At 28.3% G+C, this 17,070-nt stretch overlaps 1 protein-coding gene and 1 pseudogene across 1 annotated transcript; one reads left to right on the top strand and one right to left on the bottom strand.

Moving 5' to 3' along the window:
- The first annotated feature begins 13,377 nt into the window (after positions 1-13,377).
- Positions 13,378-15,173, top strand: LOC126554632 (putative nuclease HARBI1; annotated as a pseudogene).
- A 102-nt stretch (positions 15,174-15,275) lies between these two features.
- Positions 15,276-16,863, bottom strand: LOC126554633 (uncharacterized). The gene is made up of 4 exons (XM_050209694.1): positions 16,749-16,863; positions 16,337-16,463; positions 15,853-16,061; positions 15,276-15,787 (listed from the first exon to the last, which is right to left on the bottom strand). The coding sequence occupies exons 1-4, from the start codon at positions 16,855-16,857 to the stop codon at positions 15,276-15,278; spliced, it is 957 nt and encodes a 318-aa protein (XP_050065651.1). The 5' UTR covers positions 16,858-16,863.
- Between the last annotated feature and the right edge of the window lie 207 nt (positions 16,864-17,070).

Genomic DNA, 17,070 nt, shown 5'->3' on the forward strand with positions numbered 1-17,070 from the left:
CGTGTAACCAAATAGCAGTATTAATAGACGAACTAATACAAGCGTCTGGAGCAGAATAAAATATAAAAAAAAAAAAAAAAAAAAGAGAGAGGAAGGAAGGAATTAATATTATATATATTTTATATATATTATATATATTAATTATTATATTATGTTACAGTGACAAGATCAAATTTGTCATAGTGGATTTTTAATTCACTATGATAAATAGGTAGGAAGGATTTTTTTACTTGTATCGGGGTCAATGTCAAACAGTTTAGACAAATATAAACCAGAAAAATTAGAAGGAAAACCTATAGTCTTAACCACTCAAAATGCTTCAGGATAGGGAAGTTAAAAAGGTAATGCAAAGTGTTGGTAGAATATTTAGAAATAAGCCAGAGTTGTTACTACCATTATTGGGGCAACTAGAAGCTAGTCTAAAGCTTAAAGGGGGAACAACATTGTCTACTACATATATAAGCCAGTATTTGCACACTGACAACAGAACACCAGTCATAGTTTTTTGGAATGGGACAACAGACAAGGAAATATTACAAAAATTAGGACTAAACAGGAGAATGCTAAACATTACATCATACAGCGATAATAATGACAATTATTTCAACTTAAAACTTCTAGATATAAGTGGACTAACTAGTAAATTATTGTACTCAAGCGAAATAGGTTACCAAGAAAAGAATGGGAGAATGTTAAATTTTTGGAAACCCATGATCTAATTTGTAAAACCAACCATAATATAACCCATAGTCATGACCCCATAGCAGATGTAACAATCACAAAATGTCTGTTTAACTATATTATAAAGGATATGGGACCAATACAACTTTATAAGTTGTGTAAATGAAAGAAGTTAGAAATATTTGACCAATAGATTAGGGAGCGTCACATATATATAAAAAAAAAATGTTTATGTATTTAATTATAAGACAAAATTGTATTTTAGTTGTAAGACAAATATAATATGTCATATAATATATTGTTTAAATTAAGATATTAATAAATTTAATTTTCAGCAAACAATGTCTATGAACTTACTATATTAAATTTAATTAGAACTTAAGGGACTAACAAAAAAAAAAAATAATAATAATATTTTTATGTTAAAATTTTTAAAATTTTGTAAAACACTAACACTAAGTATTAAGAAATCTTACATGTAAATTTTATTTTAGATTTCTGTTTAAAGATTTAAACATAATTACATAAATAAGTATCACTATTATGATGCGTATATTGATGGTTACTAATGGACGAATTAATGTTTTGGTTATTGGCACAAGAATTTATGGTCTTAGGTGGTACAAAAATATTATTCACAAAATCAAAATAACAATTAATGGTAGAAAAAGCGCGGGTACAAAAAGTACAATCGAGACAAGAATTATTTACCGTTGTGTGGATACAATGAACAGAGATGAAAACACTCTTGATCCAAGGCGGGTGAAGTGCAAGATTTAAGATTATTTGGTTGTTGGACGTTGCTGGTGATTTCCGTTTTTTGAGTCAGAAGTAGCTGTTATAATTTTTGGAATACCATTGTAGTATCGGATCGAGATATTGGATTCTTTTCTTTCACGCCTGGTACTTAGTTCTTGATAAACCTCACGAATTGATTGGCGCTCGGATTGCGTACGGTCACGGGTGATGGACACTGAACGGAGATGATCAGGTGGATTGATTTGAAGTTTAGGGAATGTCGTGACTATAGAATCAACTGCCTCCCGTGAGGTGAGTACTATTTTCAATAGACGCGGCTTAGTATCAGAAGTTTTCCTGATTCTGTAGGCTTTGAGAATGAGTTCCACCGGAACAGGAGGATCAAGTTTACTAAAGATATCCGAAACAAATTTTTTGTCATGGGAGATTCTTTCAGATATAGACTTATTAGGAGATTCTGGTACTCCTCGAATGATAAGGTTTACAGCAAGCAGTGATCTTAGTTGTACTTCTCTAGCAATATCATTAAGGGATGGTGTAAATTCGGTAGTGGTTGGGGACGCTGTGATATTAGATAAAGTCTTTTCAGTGGCCAACATTCGGGTTTCAAGTCCACCAATGAGTTGGCCATGAGATTTGACATCAATCGTAACTGTGCTAAGCTGCTTGCCAAGTGAGGTGACAGACTGGCCAAGAGAAGATATGTATTTCCCTTGTTGAAGAACCTTATCATTTAAAGCGGCCATAGAAGGGGAGATACCATTTAGTAGCTCATCTGATTTAAGTTGATGCGATTTAATAGACTGGAGTTCACTTAGAATACAGTTGAGCTTGTCGTCAGTGTCAGACGGTTTAGGTTTGATGAGACAAACTTTGCAAATCCAAGACAGATTATTAGAAGGAAAGCTCACGTTTTGAGATAGAGGATTAGCACAGTTGGAGTGAAATAGTATATTGTGTGGCAAGGGCGGGAAGTGAGCCATTTTAGTCGCGGGCGTTGTGTGCGGCACGAGCCGTAGGCAAGTGCCGCATTTCGCCCAAGACTGAAATGGCCTTCCCGCGCTAGCCACACATACTATTTTTTGTCACGCCCCTGCGTTCATGAAAAAGGTTATGCAGGGATCTATGCAACAATTATAGACTATTACTAACGCATCGTTCGACGCACTTATATAGGAACAATGCAAATTAAATATGTTTAAATGTTTATGCGTCATGCAAGGAGGTTACTATACATTTAAGATGTAACCAAAAGTTTATGTTTTGTAAGAACCGTGGTAGGTGTACATTTTAATTTCTGGTTGTGCAGGGGATACCTACGCGCCCGTCGGCCGGCACTTTTGGGGATTTCTTCTTTTCCGCCCGGCACTTTTGGGGATTTCCTCTTTTCCGCCCGGCACTTTGGGGATTTCCACTTTACCGCCCGCTGGACGGAAAAAAGGACGCTTTCGAACGCTTCAACCGTGGTCGAAAACCAAACTTTCGGTGCAGGCGTGACAAAAAAGATTTTTGCAATTATGGCATGAAATTGATGGTTGTTCACGTTGAACTGGTTCCGAACACAGTCCACAGTTTGGTCGAACCATAATAACTTATAACACTTGCCCCTTGATATGAGGAGAATGCAGCCACAGCAACAGCGGTGTGATTTGGAGGTAGTAGTTGGATAACTGTATTGACGAGTGGAAAGGTGACGATCGTTAAAGTCACCAAGATGTAGTACGATAGTATGGAGGCAGAAAACAGCTGTTGCTAATTATTGATTGTGTACTGTAGATATGATTTCGACAATCAATAAATGATAAGACAATATAACTCACATGAAAAGCAGTAGCGACGAAGCGACGATGACAATTTGAAGGTCCCAAAAAGGAAAGAAATTTAGAACAAGTACTCTGATACGAATCGTAACTAAATTCACTGAATAATATAATTGAGAAAAACACACACGACTTTATAACATAGAGGGAGATACGTATAATATAATAAAAACAAAGCAGAGCGCATTTGACGTTAACTGTTATCACTATATTTTGTATATTTTGAATTTAATATATAACTATGATAGAGCTGTACTACAAGTATCGTACACATACAGTATGAATCTACAACTTGTAAAGATTGTTTTACAATCAATAAACTATTTTTATCTATAAGATTGTATCAGTAAACAGCAATTTTATAAATAAAACGCTTTGGTGCAAAACCGATGGGGCAAAATCGATTGTTTATTAGTATTACTTTATTTCTACTTATTAATATCTATTTATTTTATGTTTGGTTATAGTCTATAGACTTAATTTAATTAATTACAGATAAATTCAGATAGAAAATACTACTTTCGTATTTTAATTATCTAATACTTTTATTAATATAACTTATAATTACAATGGTTCGAAATTATATTAGAAAAACTACTCGGCAAAATTGGTGTGTGGATAATTTAAGAAGTGCTGTTCAAGATGTTTTTCATAATAATGTTAGTTATTCAAGAGCTATACCATACACTACTTTGCATGATTATGTTAGAAGAGTTAAGAAAAAAGAAATAAGTTTATGTGATCTCACCTCTAAAAAAGGTACCTATGTATTCAATAAAAACAATTATTTAACTAATATTAAATGAAAATTATTAAAATATTTATAGAGTTCATTGATATCTCCTTAATACTTGTAGGTATGTTGTATAATAATTTTACCATCATGATTTTGACATATTTAAATATGTGTTTTTAGATTACCTACCTATATTGAAAAATAAAAATTATTTTACATATATGTCTAAGTTCATATTTAAATGTTTTGAAATGTTTTGTCTCAAATGGTAACATTCTTGGTGTCGCACAAATTAACAGAATGACCCCCAGCCATAAGACATATACATGTCAATATTCGCTCAAATTTACTAAAAATGAATGATAGGGCACGACTACGGTCTTACAAAAGGTTGATAGTTTTAAATTTGTTATAAATAAATAATATTTATTTATTACAGGTTAGGTATATAGGTAGGGTATATACTTCAATATAATATATGATTTTAACGAATTAATGATTATATTTTAATACTCGTATTTGTAAGTTGTAACCTTTTTATAGTGACTATATAAGTGCATGTTACGGCATAAATGTTGAGAATCATTGGTTTCCGGATTTTGCAGTCCGGAATTTTATGTTCCGAGACATTACAGTCCGTAGTTTATAGTCCGTAATCTTAAATTCCGGAAATTTACAGTCCGTAATTTTTGTAGTCCGGATTTTTACAATCCGAATTTTTAACTTTCCGGACTTTTACTATTCCGTACTTTTACTTTCCGTAATATTACAGTCCGGAGTTCTACGTTCCGATATTTTACATTCAGAGATATAACGTTCCAGACATTTTATTTTCCGGATTATTATAATTCCGAACAATTAATTCCCGGACAATTACGGATTCCCGTTTTGAATTATTAAATAATAGGTACTTAATAATACATTTTAATTTTAATAAATATGTTTTAAGTTCCTATATAATATTTATAAAACCTTTTCTTTATCGTTTAGCACCTACTTATTTTAAACTCACTTTAATATTTCATCATCAGATACCTAATTAATTTGTTTTATATAAAAATTTAATTTTTAATTTTTACCAACAATGGATAAGATTTATGCACTCAGTATAATAAAATAACAGGTATTTTCATATATATAACTTAAACTAATAAATAATTATTTTATTATTACTCAGGTATAAAAAAATTAAGCAGATTTAAGCCAGTTTTTAATGAAAGCTAAGAACCAGAGTTAGTGGAATATATTAAAGAAATGTAAAGTAGAATGTTTGGCCTAACAATGATAGATTTTAAACCTGAAGTTTGTTTAACTATTTTTTATTAATTTAAATTATTTTTAAAAGGTCAAGATTGGGTAAAAGGGTTTTTGTACCGACATCCAGAACTGTTAATTAGAGCTCCAGAGCCAACATCAGCAGCTAAAGCTATGGGTTTTAACAAACCTGTTGTTCAATCATTTTATAACTTATTAATCGAATGTATTCAAAAACACAATTTTGGACCAGACCGCATTTATAATGTAGATGGAACAGGGCTCTTTTGTGTTGCTAAAAGTCAGGGGAAAATTATTGCAACCAAAGGAAGAAAACAAGTTGGAAAACTTTCTTCTGCTGAAAGAGGGCAAAATGTAACAGCCACCACTATTTGTTTTTCGGCTTCTGGACATTATGTTCCACCACTTTTAATTTTTCCAAGAAAGCGGTTTTTACCATCATTTTTAGATAGGGCACTTCCTTCCTCTTATGATGTAGCTAATCCATCTGGATGGATTTTTGTAGAATGAATGGATGCATCACTTTATCAAACACACTAATCCAACCAGTTCAAATCCTGTACTACTTCTTTTAGATGGACATTCAACACATGTGAAAAATATACCGGTAATTGATATTGCAAAAAAAAAACCATGTTACAATTTTATGCTTTTCACCTCACACAACACATAAATTGCAACCTCTTGATATAAGCTTCATGCGTCCTCTTAGTACATATTACAACCAGGAAGTCAATTTATACTTAGTTAATCACCCAGGGCGTGTTATAACTATTCATGAAATTGGAAAGCTTTTTGGTTTAGCTAATTAGCTTATAATAAATCAGCAACAATAAGTAATGCTGTTTCAGGATTTAGAAGAGCTGGTATTGTCCCTTATAACCCAGATGTATATTCTGATTTTGATTTTATGGCAGCTTCTACCACAGAAACACAATATTTACCTGATTCATCTGACACCACAATTGACCAAATTTTGACTGAAGATACTACATTGTTACTTAACATTACAAATACAGTTGATCAATCTACTAACTATGAACCTATTGAAACTCCATTGTCACCTGCTACAATTGTTGCGATTAACCAATTTATTTATGATGAAAATCCATTGTTGCTGGATGAAACAAGTTTAACTGATAAAACTACACTTGAAGCTAGTGCAATTGTTTTAACATCGTGCTTTTCAGTTTCTCCCAAAGATATTTTAAGGATTTCTCATGCTACTAGAAGTAAAGGTACACGGAATATACGCAGAGGAAAAACTGCAATTATAACTGATAGTCCTTTAAGAATTAGAAAGTCCAAGTTTAACAAATAGAAAAGAAAGTAATAATTCAAAAAAGAAAACATCTAGAAAATTATTTGATAACCCTCAAAAGGAAAAACAAAAATGTGATAGTAATACAACTAAGGTAATAAACAAAAATATTATAATACCTTATGACAAAGAAGACACAGATGAGTGTATATACTGTACTGAACCATATAACACTGGAAGCAAAGGGGGAGAAAAATGGGCTAGGTGTATTGGGTGTGCAAAATGGTGTCATGAATTATGCGAGTTGAAGATTGGACACATTTGTTTGTGATTTCTGTAGAGACATTATTTCTAAGTCCTAAATTATTATTTTTGTAATTACCTATATGATTAAAAAGAATTATAAAAATTAGCAGGACTGATAGGGAATAAGGTACAAATTATTATTTTGTTATTAACAAGAAAGTTCCTCATTATTATTTTTATTTTTATTACTATGAAATTATATTATATTATGTTATACATATTGTAAATGTTAAAAATGTTTAAAAAATTATCAAGACTGATAAGAAACTACTTATTGTTATTTTGTTATTATCATGAAAGGTCCTTATTATTATTTTAAGTGTTTTTTTTTTTTTAATTCTAGTTACTATGAAATTTAATTTTGTTATTATTAATAATTTATACATTGAAAAATCTTAAAAAATAAAATTATTTTTGTTTTGATTATTATAATTATTATACTTTAATTTTGTTATTATCTAAATATATGCAGCACATTTATTAAGTTTAAAATAATTAAATAAAATTATGAAGATTGAATAAAGTATCTATTTTAGTTTTATTGAATATTAAAGTTAATGTCATAAAATATATAGGTATTAACAGTTAAAAAAAACCTTTTATACTATAAAACAATTATAATATAATAATTATTTGTAAGTACTAAAGTACTTGGTTTTGTATATCCATCAGATAAAAAGCTTTTTATTTTATTTATTTATATAATTATTTTAATACCTATTACCCATGCATCGGTATTGCCCCATTACACATCGATATTGCCCCGTTATCGAGGCAAACCGGATAAAATGATAAAAAAGTTAATGGCTTATTAAAAAATAAATATAATCGATATTCAGTGTATTACAACTAAATATTGTAAACAAGAAGTTACTTGATACAACTGTATAAATAGATTAAGTATATCTTAAAATCCTGAATAATAATGAATGTTTTCATTTTTTCAGTCGGTTTTGCCCCGTGTTCCCCTACCTACTTTTAATAAATAATTATTTTATTTTTATTACTATGAAATTATATTATATTATGTTATACATATTGTAAATGTTAAAAATGTTTAAAAAATTATCAAGACTGATAAGAAACTACTTATTGTTATTTTGTTATTATCATGAAAGGTCCTTATTATTATTTTAAGTGTTTTTTTTTTTTTAATTCTAGTTACTATGAAATTTAATTTTGTTATTATTAATAATTTATACATTGAAAAATCTTAAAAAATAAAATTATTTTTGTTTTGATTATTATAATTATTATACTTTAATTTTGTTATTATCTAAATATATGCAGCACATTTATTAAGTTTAAAATAATTAAATAAAATTATGAAGATTGAATAAAGTATCTATTTTAGTTTTATTGAATATTAAAGTTAATGTCATAAAATATATAGGTATTAACAGTTAAAAAAAACCTTTTATACTATAAAACAATTATAATATAATAATTATTTGTAAGTACTAAAGTACTTGGTTTTGTATATCCATCAGATAAAAAGCTTTTTATTTTATTTATTTATATAATTATTTTAATACCTATTACCCATGCATCGGTATTGCCCCATTACACATCGATATTGCCCCGTTATCGAGGCAAACCGGATAAAATGATAAAAAAAGTTAATGGCTTATTAAAAAATAAATATAATCGATATTCAGTGTATTACAACTAAATATTGTAAACAAGAAGTTACTTGATACAACTGTATAAATAGATTAAGTATATCTTAAAATCCTGAATAATAATGAATGTTTTCATTTTTTCAGTCGGTTTTGCCCCGTGTTCCCCTACCTACTTTTAATAAATAATTATTTTATTTTATAATAATATATTTGGTACATTTAAATGTTCATTATCAATTATCATATTGTTACTCAAACAGTCAAAACTGAATAAAATTAATAATATATTTATACACCCAAATAAAAATTAAACATAAGTTAATACCTATTATATTATTATAACAATGAATAAATTATTTAAAGTTCATAATAAAATATTAAGAATTAGGTTTTGTAATAATGTAATGTAAAAATAGTAAATAATTACATAATAAAAATATACAATAAAATACTTAAATAGCTAATTATAAATTTTGCATATAACTATGTAAGAAGTAAGAAATAAGAATAGACTGAAGACTGAATAGTAGTATCCAGTATTTATATAAAAATGTTTGTACATATTACATAGATACATCTATACAACTAGGTATACATAAAGATACCTATTATAATATATTACATATTTTAATATTTATATTATATTATATTGGCTATTAAATTATTATCATTTATAGGTACACACATTTATAATATGTCATATATAGAATATTACAGATAATATTGTATAGGAGCTAATTAACTAACTAAATAGTAAATAGTATTAAAATATAATATAATTAATATAAATAATTAATTAAGGAGTTAAAATCTAAAAATGTATTTAACTTACCTATGAAAAACTGTCCAACAATCTGCTGTTAAACAAACATATTGCACAGTTTTGAACTCCATTTTTTAATTCTTTAATTAAACTGTTGAATAGAATTTCTACGTTTCGCATCAATGTTCTTCGAGATACCGGTACTTTTGATGATGTTACTTTGCAATAATTAATGAAAGCTGGGTGTTCTATAAGGCAGGGGTGGGCAACTGGCGGCCCGCGAGCCTTTTTTATCTGGCCCGCGCTACATTTTCAAATTGCATTAGGTATAGGTATACAATTTTAAGCTTTATCGTCTATACTCTATAATCTATAATGTCTAGTATAGTGTATACTCTATCTTATCGATTTAATAATCGTTATCTGGTATTGAACATTGTTAAATGTATAAATGTCACAATGTAGTTATATACACACGTATGGATACGTATAGATTTTAACCATAACTGTTTGTACCGATCTATTTAATTATATCAGTTTCTTCGTATCGTTCGTATCGTGCTGTCGTTGAATTTATTGTTTTCGTTTTTTGTAGTGCCTAATAATGTCCGCAAAAAAGCGTAAAATTGATAATGAAAACCGAACTTTTAATACCTCATGGGAGAACGACTATTTATTTATTATTAACAAACAAAAAAAAACCGCAATGTCTAGTTTGTTTAAGCGTTATTGCGGTCTTAAAAGAATATAATTTAAAAAGACATTACATGACAAATCATTTGTCAACATATGAAAAATACATTGGTGATGCAAGAGAGAGTGTTGTAATTGATCTCAAAAGAAAACTTCAATCACAACAAAATGTGATGACAAAAGCAACAACTTCACAACAATCAAGTTTATTGGCTTCATATATAATTTCTAACGAAATAGAAAATCTAAAAAATCGTTGAGTGATGGTGAATTTGTTAAAAACTGTGCGATAAAAATGGCTAAATCAATTAACGAAAACAAAATTGCCAGTGAATTTGAAAAAATATCACTTTCAAGACGCACAGTGACACGACGTATAGCTGACACTGATAGTGCCATTCGTAAGACATTGCAAACTATTATGACGGATTGTGCATATTTTTCGATTGCACTGGACGAAAGCATAGATGTTTCAGATGTAAGTCAACTTTTGATATTTGTTAGAGTTATATCTCCACAGTTTGAAGTGTATGAAGAGCTATTAGAATTATGTTCCTTACATGGAACTACCAAAGGAAGTGATATATTTAATGCAGTAAAAAATGCGATTGAACCATTTGGTGGATTCAAAAAAATGTCATCGATTGTGACAGATGGTGCCAAAGCCATGGTTGGCAAAAATATTGGTTTTGTTGGTTTATTACGCAAATCTAACGTTAATGTTCCTGCTATACATTGTATCATTCATCAGGAAGCGTTGTGTGGAAAAATAATGAAGCTTGACGGAGTTATGAATACTGTATTTAAAATTACTAATCTTATTAGAGGAGGCAACCGTAGTTTAAACCACCGTAATTTTATTACATATTTGGAGGAACTTGATTGTGAGTATGGTGATTTACTATTACACAAGGATGTACGCTGGTTAAGTCGTGGAAAGTGTCTCGAACGTTTTTTTGTTTTGAGAAAAGAAATACTTGAGTTTCTTACAACGAATATTAAAACTGACACTACGTATTTGGAAAACCAAATGGTTGATAAACAATTTCTTTGTTCATTGGCATTTTTAACTGATACTTCTCAACATTTAAATAAATTAAATTTACAACTTCAAGGTAAGAAACAAACAGTTTCTCAAATTATTGGATTTTTAGATGGATTCAGAAAAAAGTTGGTAGTTTTTAAAAATTTAGTCGTTGAAAAAAAATTAATACATTTTCCGTGTTGTGAAGTTATAAAAATAGAATTTAACAATGAGTTTAATTTTGAACAATGCATTACCCACTTGGATGAATTAACTGTAGAATTCGAAAGACGATTTGAAGAAGTTGAACTTATGCGCCCTCAAATAAATTTGCTTAATAATCCAATGGTAGTTGAAATTGAAAAGCAAGATGTTGAACTTCAATTAGAATTATGTGAGTTACAAACAGATCCATCATTATTATCTACAAAAGAGATTGACATAAGCTTTTGGAAAAAATTACCTATTCTAAAATATCCACTTTTACGAGAGTTCGCATTAAAAATGTTATCCATGTTTGGAACTACTTACATTTGTGAATGTACATTTTCAAACATGAAACATATTAAATCAAAACATAGAAATCGACTTACAGATGAAACATTAAGTCACCTAATTCGTGTTTCTTCGTCCGAAATAGAAGTCGATTTTGCCGCGTTATCATTAGAAGCCACACATCCTCAAAACTCTCACTAAACTTTTATATTTATTTTTAATTTATATTTAAATATTTAATTAAATTATTTTTAACGCTTTTTGTATTACCTATTTCATTATAAACAAAATAAATGCTATTTAAAATGTATATTTTGAATGACCTTTTTTTTTTTTTTTGCTTTCTATGGCCCGCTATATTTCAAATTTCTAAAAATTGGCCCTACAGTAAGTTTGAGTTGCCCATCCCTGCTATAAGGGAAAATGGTGATACTGTGTTGATAATAAGTTTTAAATTTGCATTATTGAACTCAGTTTGGGTTAATTTAATAGAATTGTGTCCAACTTCAGTGAGTTTTAATTGCTTGGAATGTTTTGAAGTACTAATGTCATCACAATTTCTTTTTTTAAATGCTTCATTGAAATCATTCAAACGATGAGAATGCATAAGCTAAAAAAAAATAAAATACAATTAATTTAGGTACCTACCTAAAGTTCAATTATTAACATAATGTCATAATAAGATTAATTTTCTCAATTAATAAAGTGTAGTCAAATAATTACATTCATTGATTAATTAATATTTTTATGTATTATAATATTATGTTAAACACCCGTCTGTAGACTTTACCTTAAAATTAAATGTAAAAATAATTATATTAACCATGGTTACGTACCTTAATATGAGTTTTAAGGTTTGCATTAGACGATTGAAAAGCAGATACAATTTTCAGTTTAGGTAAACATAATAAGCATTTAAATGAAAGACTAGTCTCACTTTTAGTTTTAACATCGAAAAGTTGTTGAAAAAAAGAGTTTATACATGACCATGCTGTTTTTTTTATGTTTAAGTAGGTACGTAATTAAAATATGGTAAACAGAATAAAAATCTGAAGAACCCCAAGAAATAATTCGCGATCTTAGAAAAAAAATCTCCAGACCTACAATATTACTCCTAAAGTTATACCTACATAAAAATGATTGAACAAATATTTTTTGAACGTTAATTAGTGTTATTAAAAAAAATTAGTAATGATTAAATCTTTAAAAGACGTGATATAATATGGAAATTAAATAAAATGCCATTTTATAATATTACGAATACCTATAATGATAAATAAGATCAATTGTAATATTAAATATTTAGTCCACATATTGCTGATACATTATTAATTACTGTAAATACTGTAGTGGTTACTTAATTGTATTTATTTAAGTATACTTCTACGCAGTGTTGGGAATAGATAACTAAATAACTATTTAGATAAGATAAGATAATTTTATCAAAATATTATCTAGATAAAAATAAAGATAACTTATAGCGTTTTCCACCGCTCTGCACTATTGCACCATGGTTGCACTGGTGCACGTTATGTATGTTCCACCTGGAAAACTGGTGCGCACCGGATGACATTTTTTATGTTTCACCTAACTACACTCGACTAGTGTTTTGCACCGAGTGCATTGATAGTTGCACGAGACCCATTCGACGGTGTCGACGGTGGGTTTTATCATTTTTCTGATAAAATTGATACAGTCTGATAATACTGATCTGATATAAAAAATTATACGAATAATTTGACATTTGTTAAGATTTTAAATTTTTTTGTCCAAGTAACTTGTTAACTAGTTAGTCACTTATTAGTTATTAGTTAACGACTTATAATTTATAAGACATAAGTTACAACTATGCTTCAGGATATTTAAGTTCCCGTGCCCAGGTCTCTACAAAGTACATCACCATTTAATACACTACACATCCAGTCTAAAATATTATATAATAATGAACAAACAACAGATTTTAACTTTAATGAGTTATTTATCGTCTAGCATCGTCGATGAATTGATTTATAACATTATAAAACAGCCTGTTATAAGACCTAACATTTTTAATTTTATTCCTAGTCGTTCACTCATACTCGGATAAACAGGTACCTAAATCAATTCTCATTACTAATTTGTGTATTTAATATTTTGTATTATAATTGGAATGTGCTAAAAATATATGATGTATATATTATACATACATGAAAATATAAAATTACCTATAAGATAATGTACGTCCAAAATATTGTATAATATATGACTGATAATGAAATAAAAAAGTATTACAACATTCAAAATAATCAATAATAATAATGTGTAAAATTATATGTTAACACTATATTTATAGCCTAATTTACTCCATAATTATTTTTAGTTTAAAGCCAGCTTTAGAATGGAAAGAACTACAGCATATTATATAATAAAAACGTTTGAAGATTCTACATTTTTCCCACAACAGCATATGTATGAACCTAGTCAAACTTCAGAAAATTATATTCTCTCATATATATGGTAATCAAAACAATTTTCTATATTATTTAACCGATAAAAAATGAATAAATATTATAAATAGGTTTTCTGCCAACAAATCATGTTTACGAGATGTGGCTGAACGTTTTGGTAATGGCTTAACAACTCAATTCCGTATTAATGATAGAGTGATGGACTTTTTGATTGAACTTTCACCTAAAGTTATAAATTTTGATGAAGGCATTGTTAATTTAGCTAGGGAGTTTCAAAAGGTAATTAATAAGATATTTCAGATCAATTTTACCCTATATATTAATTAGGTACCTATTTTTTTATTTTTTATACAAATAGATATGTAATTGTAGATAATATTGATCACCTTAAATCCTATAAAAGGATGTATTAGAAAAGAAGAAATTAAAAAAATCCACTTCCAAATATCCTTATCATTTATAATTAGTAATAACTGATTAAACTAATGAATAATGATGACTATGTACAGGGTCGGATTAAGATAATGTGATAATGACTTCAAGTCATTGTATCACAATTAAAGGCAAATAGTGCCTTTAATTTATTTAGTTTTATTAAACAATATAATATCTAGAAATTTCATTAATAATTTTATAAGTTTAGGTGTCTGGAATGCCTAATGTCATTGGATGTATTGATGGAACATCTATTCCTATACGAACACCAGCTCACAAAATTAAAAGCACTTATACAAATAGACATGACATGCCATCAATTACACTACAAGGGGTATGTGATTACAAAAAAAAATGTATTGATGTGTTTACTGGAGTACCTGGAAAGATACACGATGCCAGAGTATTTGTTTTATCTGACTTAAGTAAAGATCTACCATCCATGTGTGAAAAGAAGTACAATTTACTTGGTGATGGAGCATATCCTATTCGAGAATGGTTACTTGTACCATACAAGGACTATGGAAAATTAACTGAATCACAGAAAACATTTAATAAAACATTAAGTTCTACTAGAATGCAAATTGAAAATACATTTGGTCTTCTCAAGTCACGGTTTAGGCGACTTTTGCAGTTGGATATACATTCTGTTGACAAGATAACCAAATTCATAATTTCATCATGTGTGCTGCATAATTTATGTATAGATATGGATGACCATATTGAAATAAGAAATGAAGAAAATGAGATATTATTCAATGAACCTGAGGTTATCATATTTGAAACTGAAATGTTACTTAAGAAAAATGGTGAACTGAAAAGAGATTCTATAAAAAATAGCATGCAATATCAATAATAAAGTTATACATATATTAAATATGTACAGTAGTTTTCAAATAATACAACATAAATCAACACTTTTTTAGTTTATAACAAAAAAAAAAATAAAAATAAATACTTATTTATTTAAAAGAGATCTTATTAGCTCCATTTTTTCCTGATGGCGTCTTTCTTTGGATTCTTCTTTTTCCTTTAAAAACTTCAGCAACATTGTTTGTGTGCTATCTGTTTTAATTTTTTTTAGTTTAGGTTGTGTATAATCTTTTTTATTAATAACAACAACCTTTGTACTTCGCATGACTTCTGGAATGATGCTATCGTCTTTATTTGTTATTTGTTTCCACTCATTTTCATATTCATCATCCATTCTAGCTGCACCTGTACTTCTGTTATTATCAACAATTATTTTTTTCCTTTTACTTATCGTTTTATATCGGTTTTCGATTTGTACATGTGTAAATTTTACACCAACTTCTTCTTCCATATCTTTAGCAATTTGTTTCCACATATCCATTTTCTTTTTAAATTTCCTCATTGGCCCAACAAAATTCATAAATTTCCCATACTTTTCCAACATAAATTTGGTCATACCTTCAGTGAAAATACTTTGATGTGTAGTTTCTCTTTCACCTAAAACCCAAAAAACTAAGTGTTAAACATACAATTAAAATATATTAATATTTGTTTAACTGTACCCTGATTTTTGAAAGAAGTTTCATCAGAACATTCTTCAATGGTAGTTTTAGCATTAGCATCAGCATCAGAAGTTATTTTACTGGGTTGATCTACTTCTTCATTTTCACTATGGGAACTAATATTATCCCAATCAATAGTTTCACGACACGGATTATTCTTAATATTTTGCACATTTATTGGTTTAACTGAAGTAGAGAAGATTATACTTCTAAAAATATATAAATACAGTATATTAATTTTCAAATTTAATAATTAACTATATATTAATAGGTAGATTTTGTTAAAATTTAAATAAAATATTATAGTTTACCCTTATGATAGAAATGTATAAAAAAATTATGTGTATAGTATTAAAACAATGCTTTTGGTCAGAGGGGGCACAAAGTACTTCTTTATTGTGAAGTATATATTATAAAGAGAATGTGTTAAAATCTTATATAAAAATATATCATTATAGATCACAAAATAAAATATTTAGTTTACCTTTTTGGAATTGAAACTGTAATTTGAACACCTTTGTTTTTGAGTTCTTCCACATTCATTTGAACAATACCTTGTTCTACACAATTGGTCAGAAACTCAATTATAGTGCTAATACAATCATTAGTACCTAATAAATAATTATCAAGTATTAGATCAAAAAAGTAAAGTAAAGATTTGTAGTTTTTAATTTGTATGCATTAAGATATGTAATATTTAATACATTTTGAATAAGTAATAAATATTAAGTGTTATTGGTACATTATATTTATTATTTAAATTATATTTCAAATGAGTTCTGAAATTAAAATATTTTTCTATACATTGCAAAGCAGATAACCAGAATTTTCCAGGTTCTGCATATTATGCTGAACGTACTATACAAATAGTCATAAAATATATGTAATATGCTTACCAGCAGCTTGCTGTATATAATCCAAAGCATTTTTTTCCAGGTCGAACAAAAGTCTTTTGTAGCCCAACAAACATCCATCAATATCGATTTGTAAATTAAACGTTGCCATTTTACAATTTTAGCAAATATATTAGAGAGAGCAGTACTACAGTAAAGTAGTGGGCTGAAAGTATAGAGCAAATACATACAAAACAAATACAACGATAGTACAATATTATGAATTACGATTTACTTTACGATACCTATTACCTACCACAATTGAAGACACGTATTGACATATTATAAAAATTTGGAAGTTATAATAATATAAATAAAGCGCGGG

Source organism: Aphis gossypii, unplaced genomic scaffold (genome assembly GCF_020184175.1).
Source record: "Aphis gossypii isolate Hap1 unplaced genomic scaffold, ASM2018417v2 Contig00563, whole genome shotgun sequence".
In the NCBI taxonomy this organism is placed as follows: Eukaryota; Metazoa; Arthropoda; class Insecta; order Hemiptera; family Aphididae; genus Aphis; species Aphis gossypii.

Coding starts and splice junctions, on each gene's coding strand:
- LOC126554633 (XM_050209694.1), bottom strand. CDS start 16,857: ATGGCAACGTTTAATTTACAAATCGATATTGATGGATGTTTGTTGGGC. Junction 16,464..16,748: donor TTATATACAGCAAGCTGCTG/GTAAGCATATTA, acceptor ATTATTTATTAG/GTACTAATGATTGTATTAGC. Junction 16,062..16,336: donor ACAGTTTCAATTCCAAAAAG/GTAAACTAAATA, acceptor ATATATTTTTAG/AAGTATAATCTTCTCTACTT.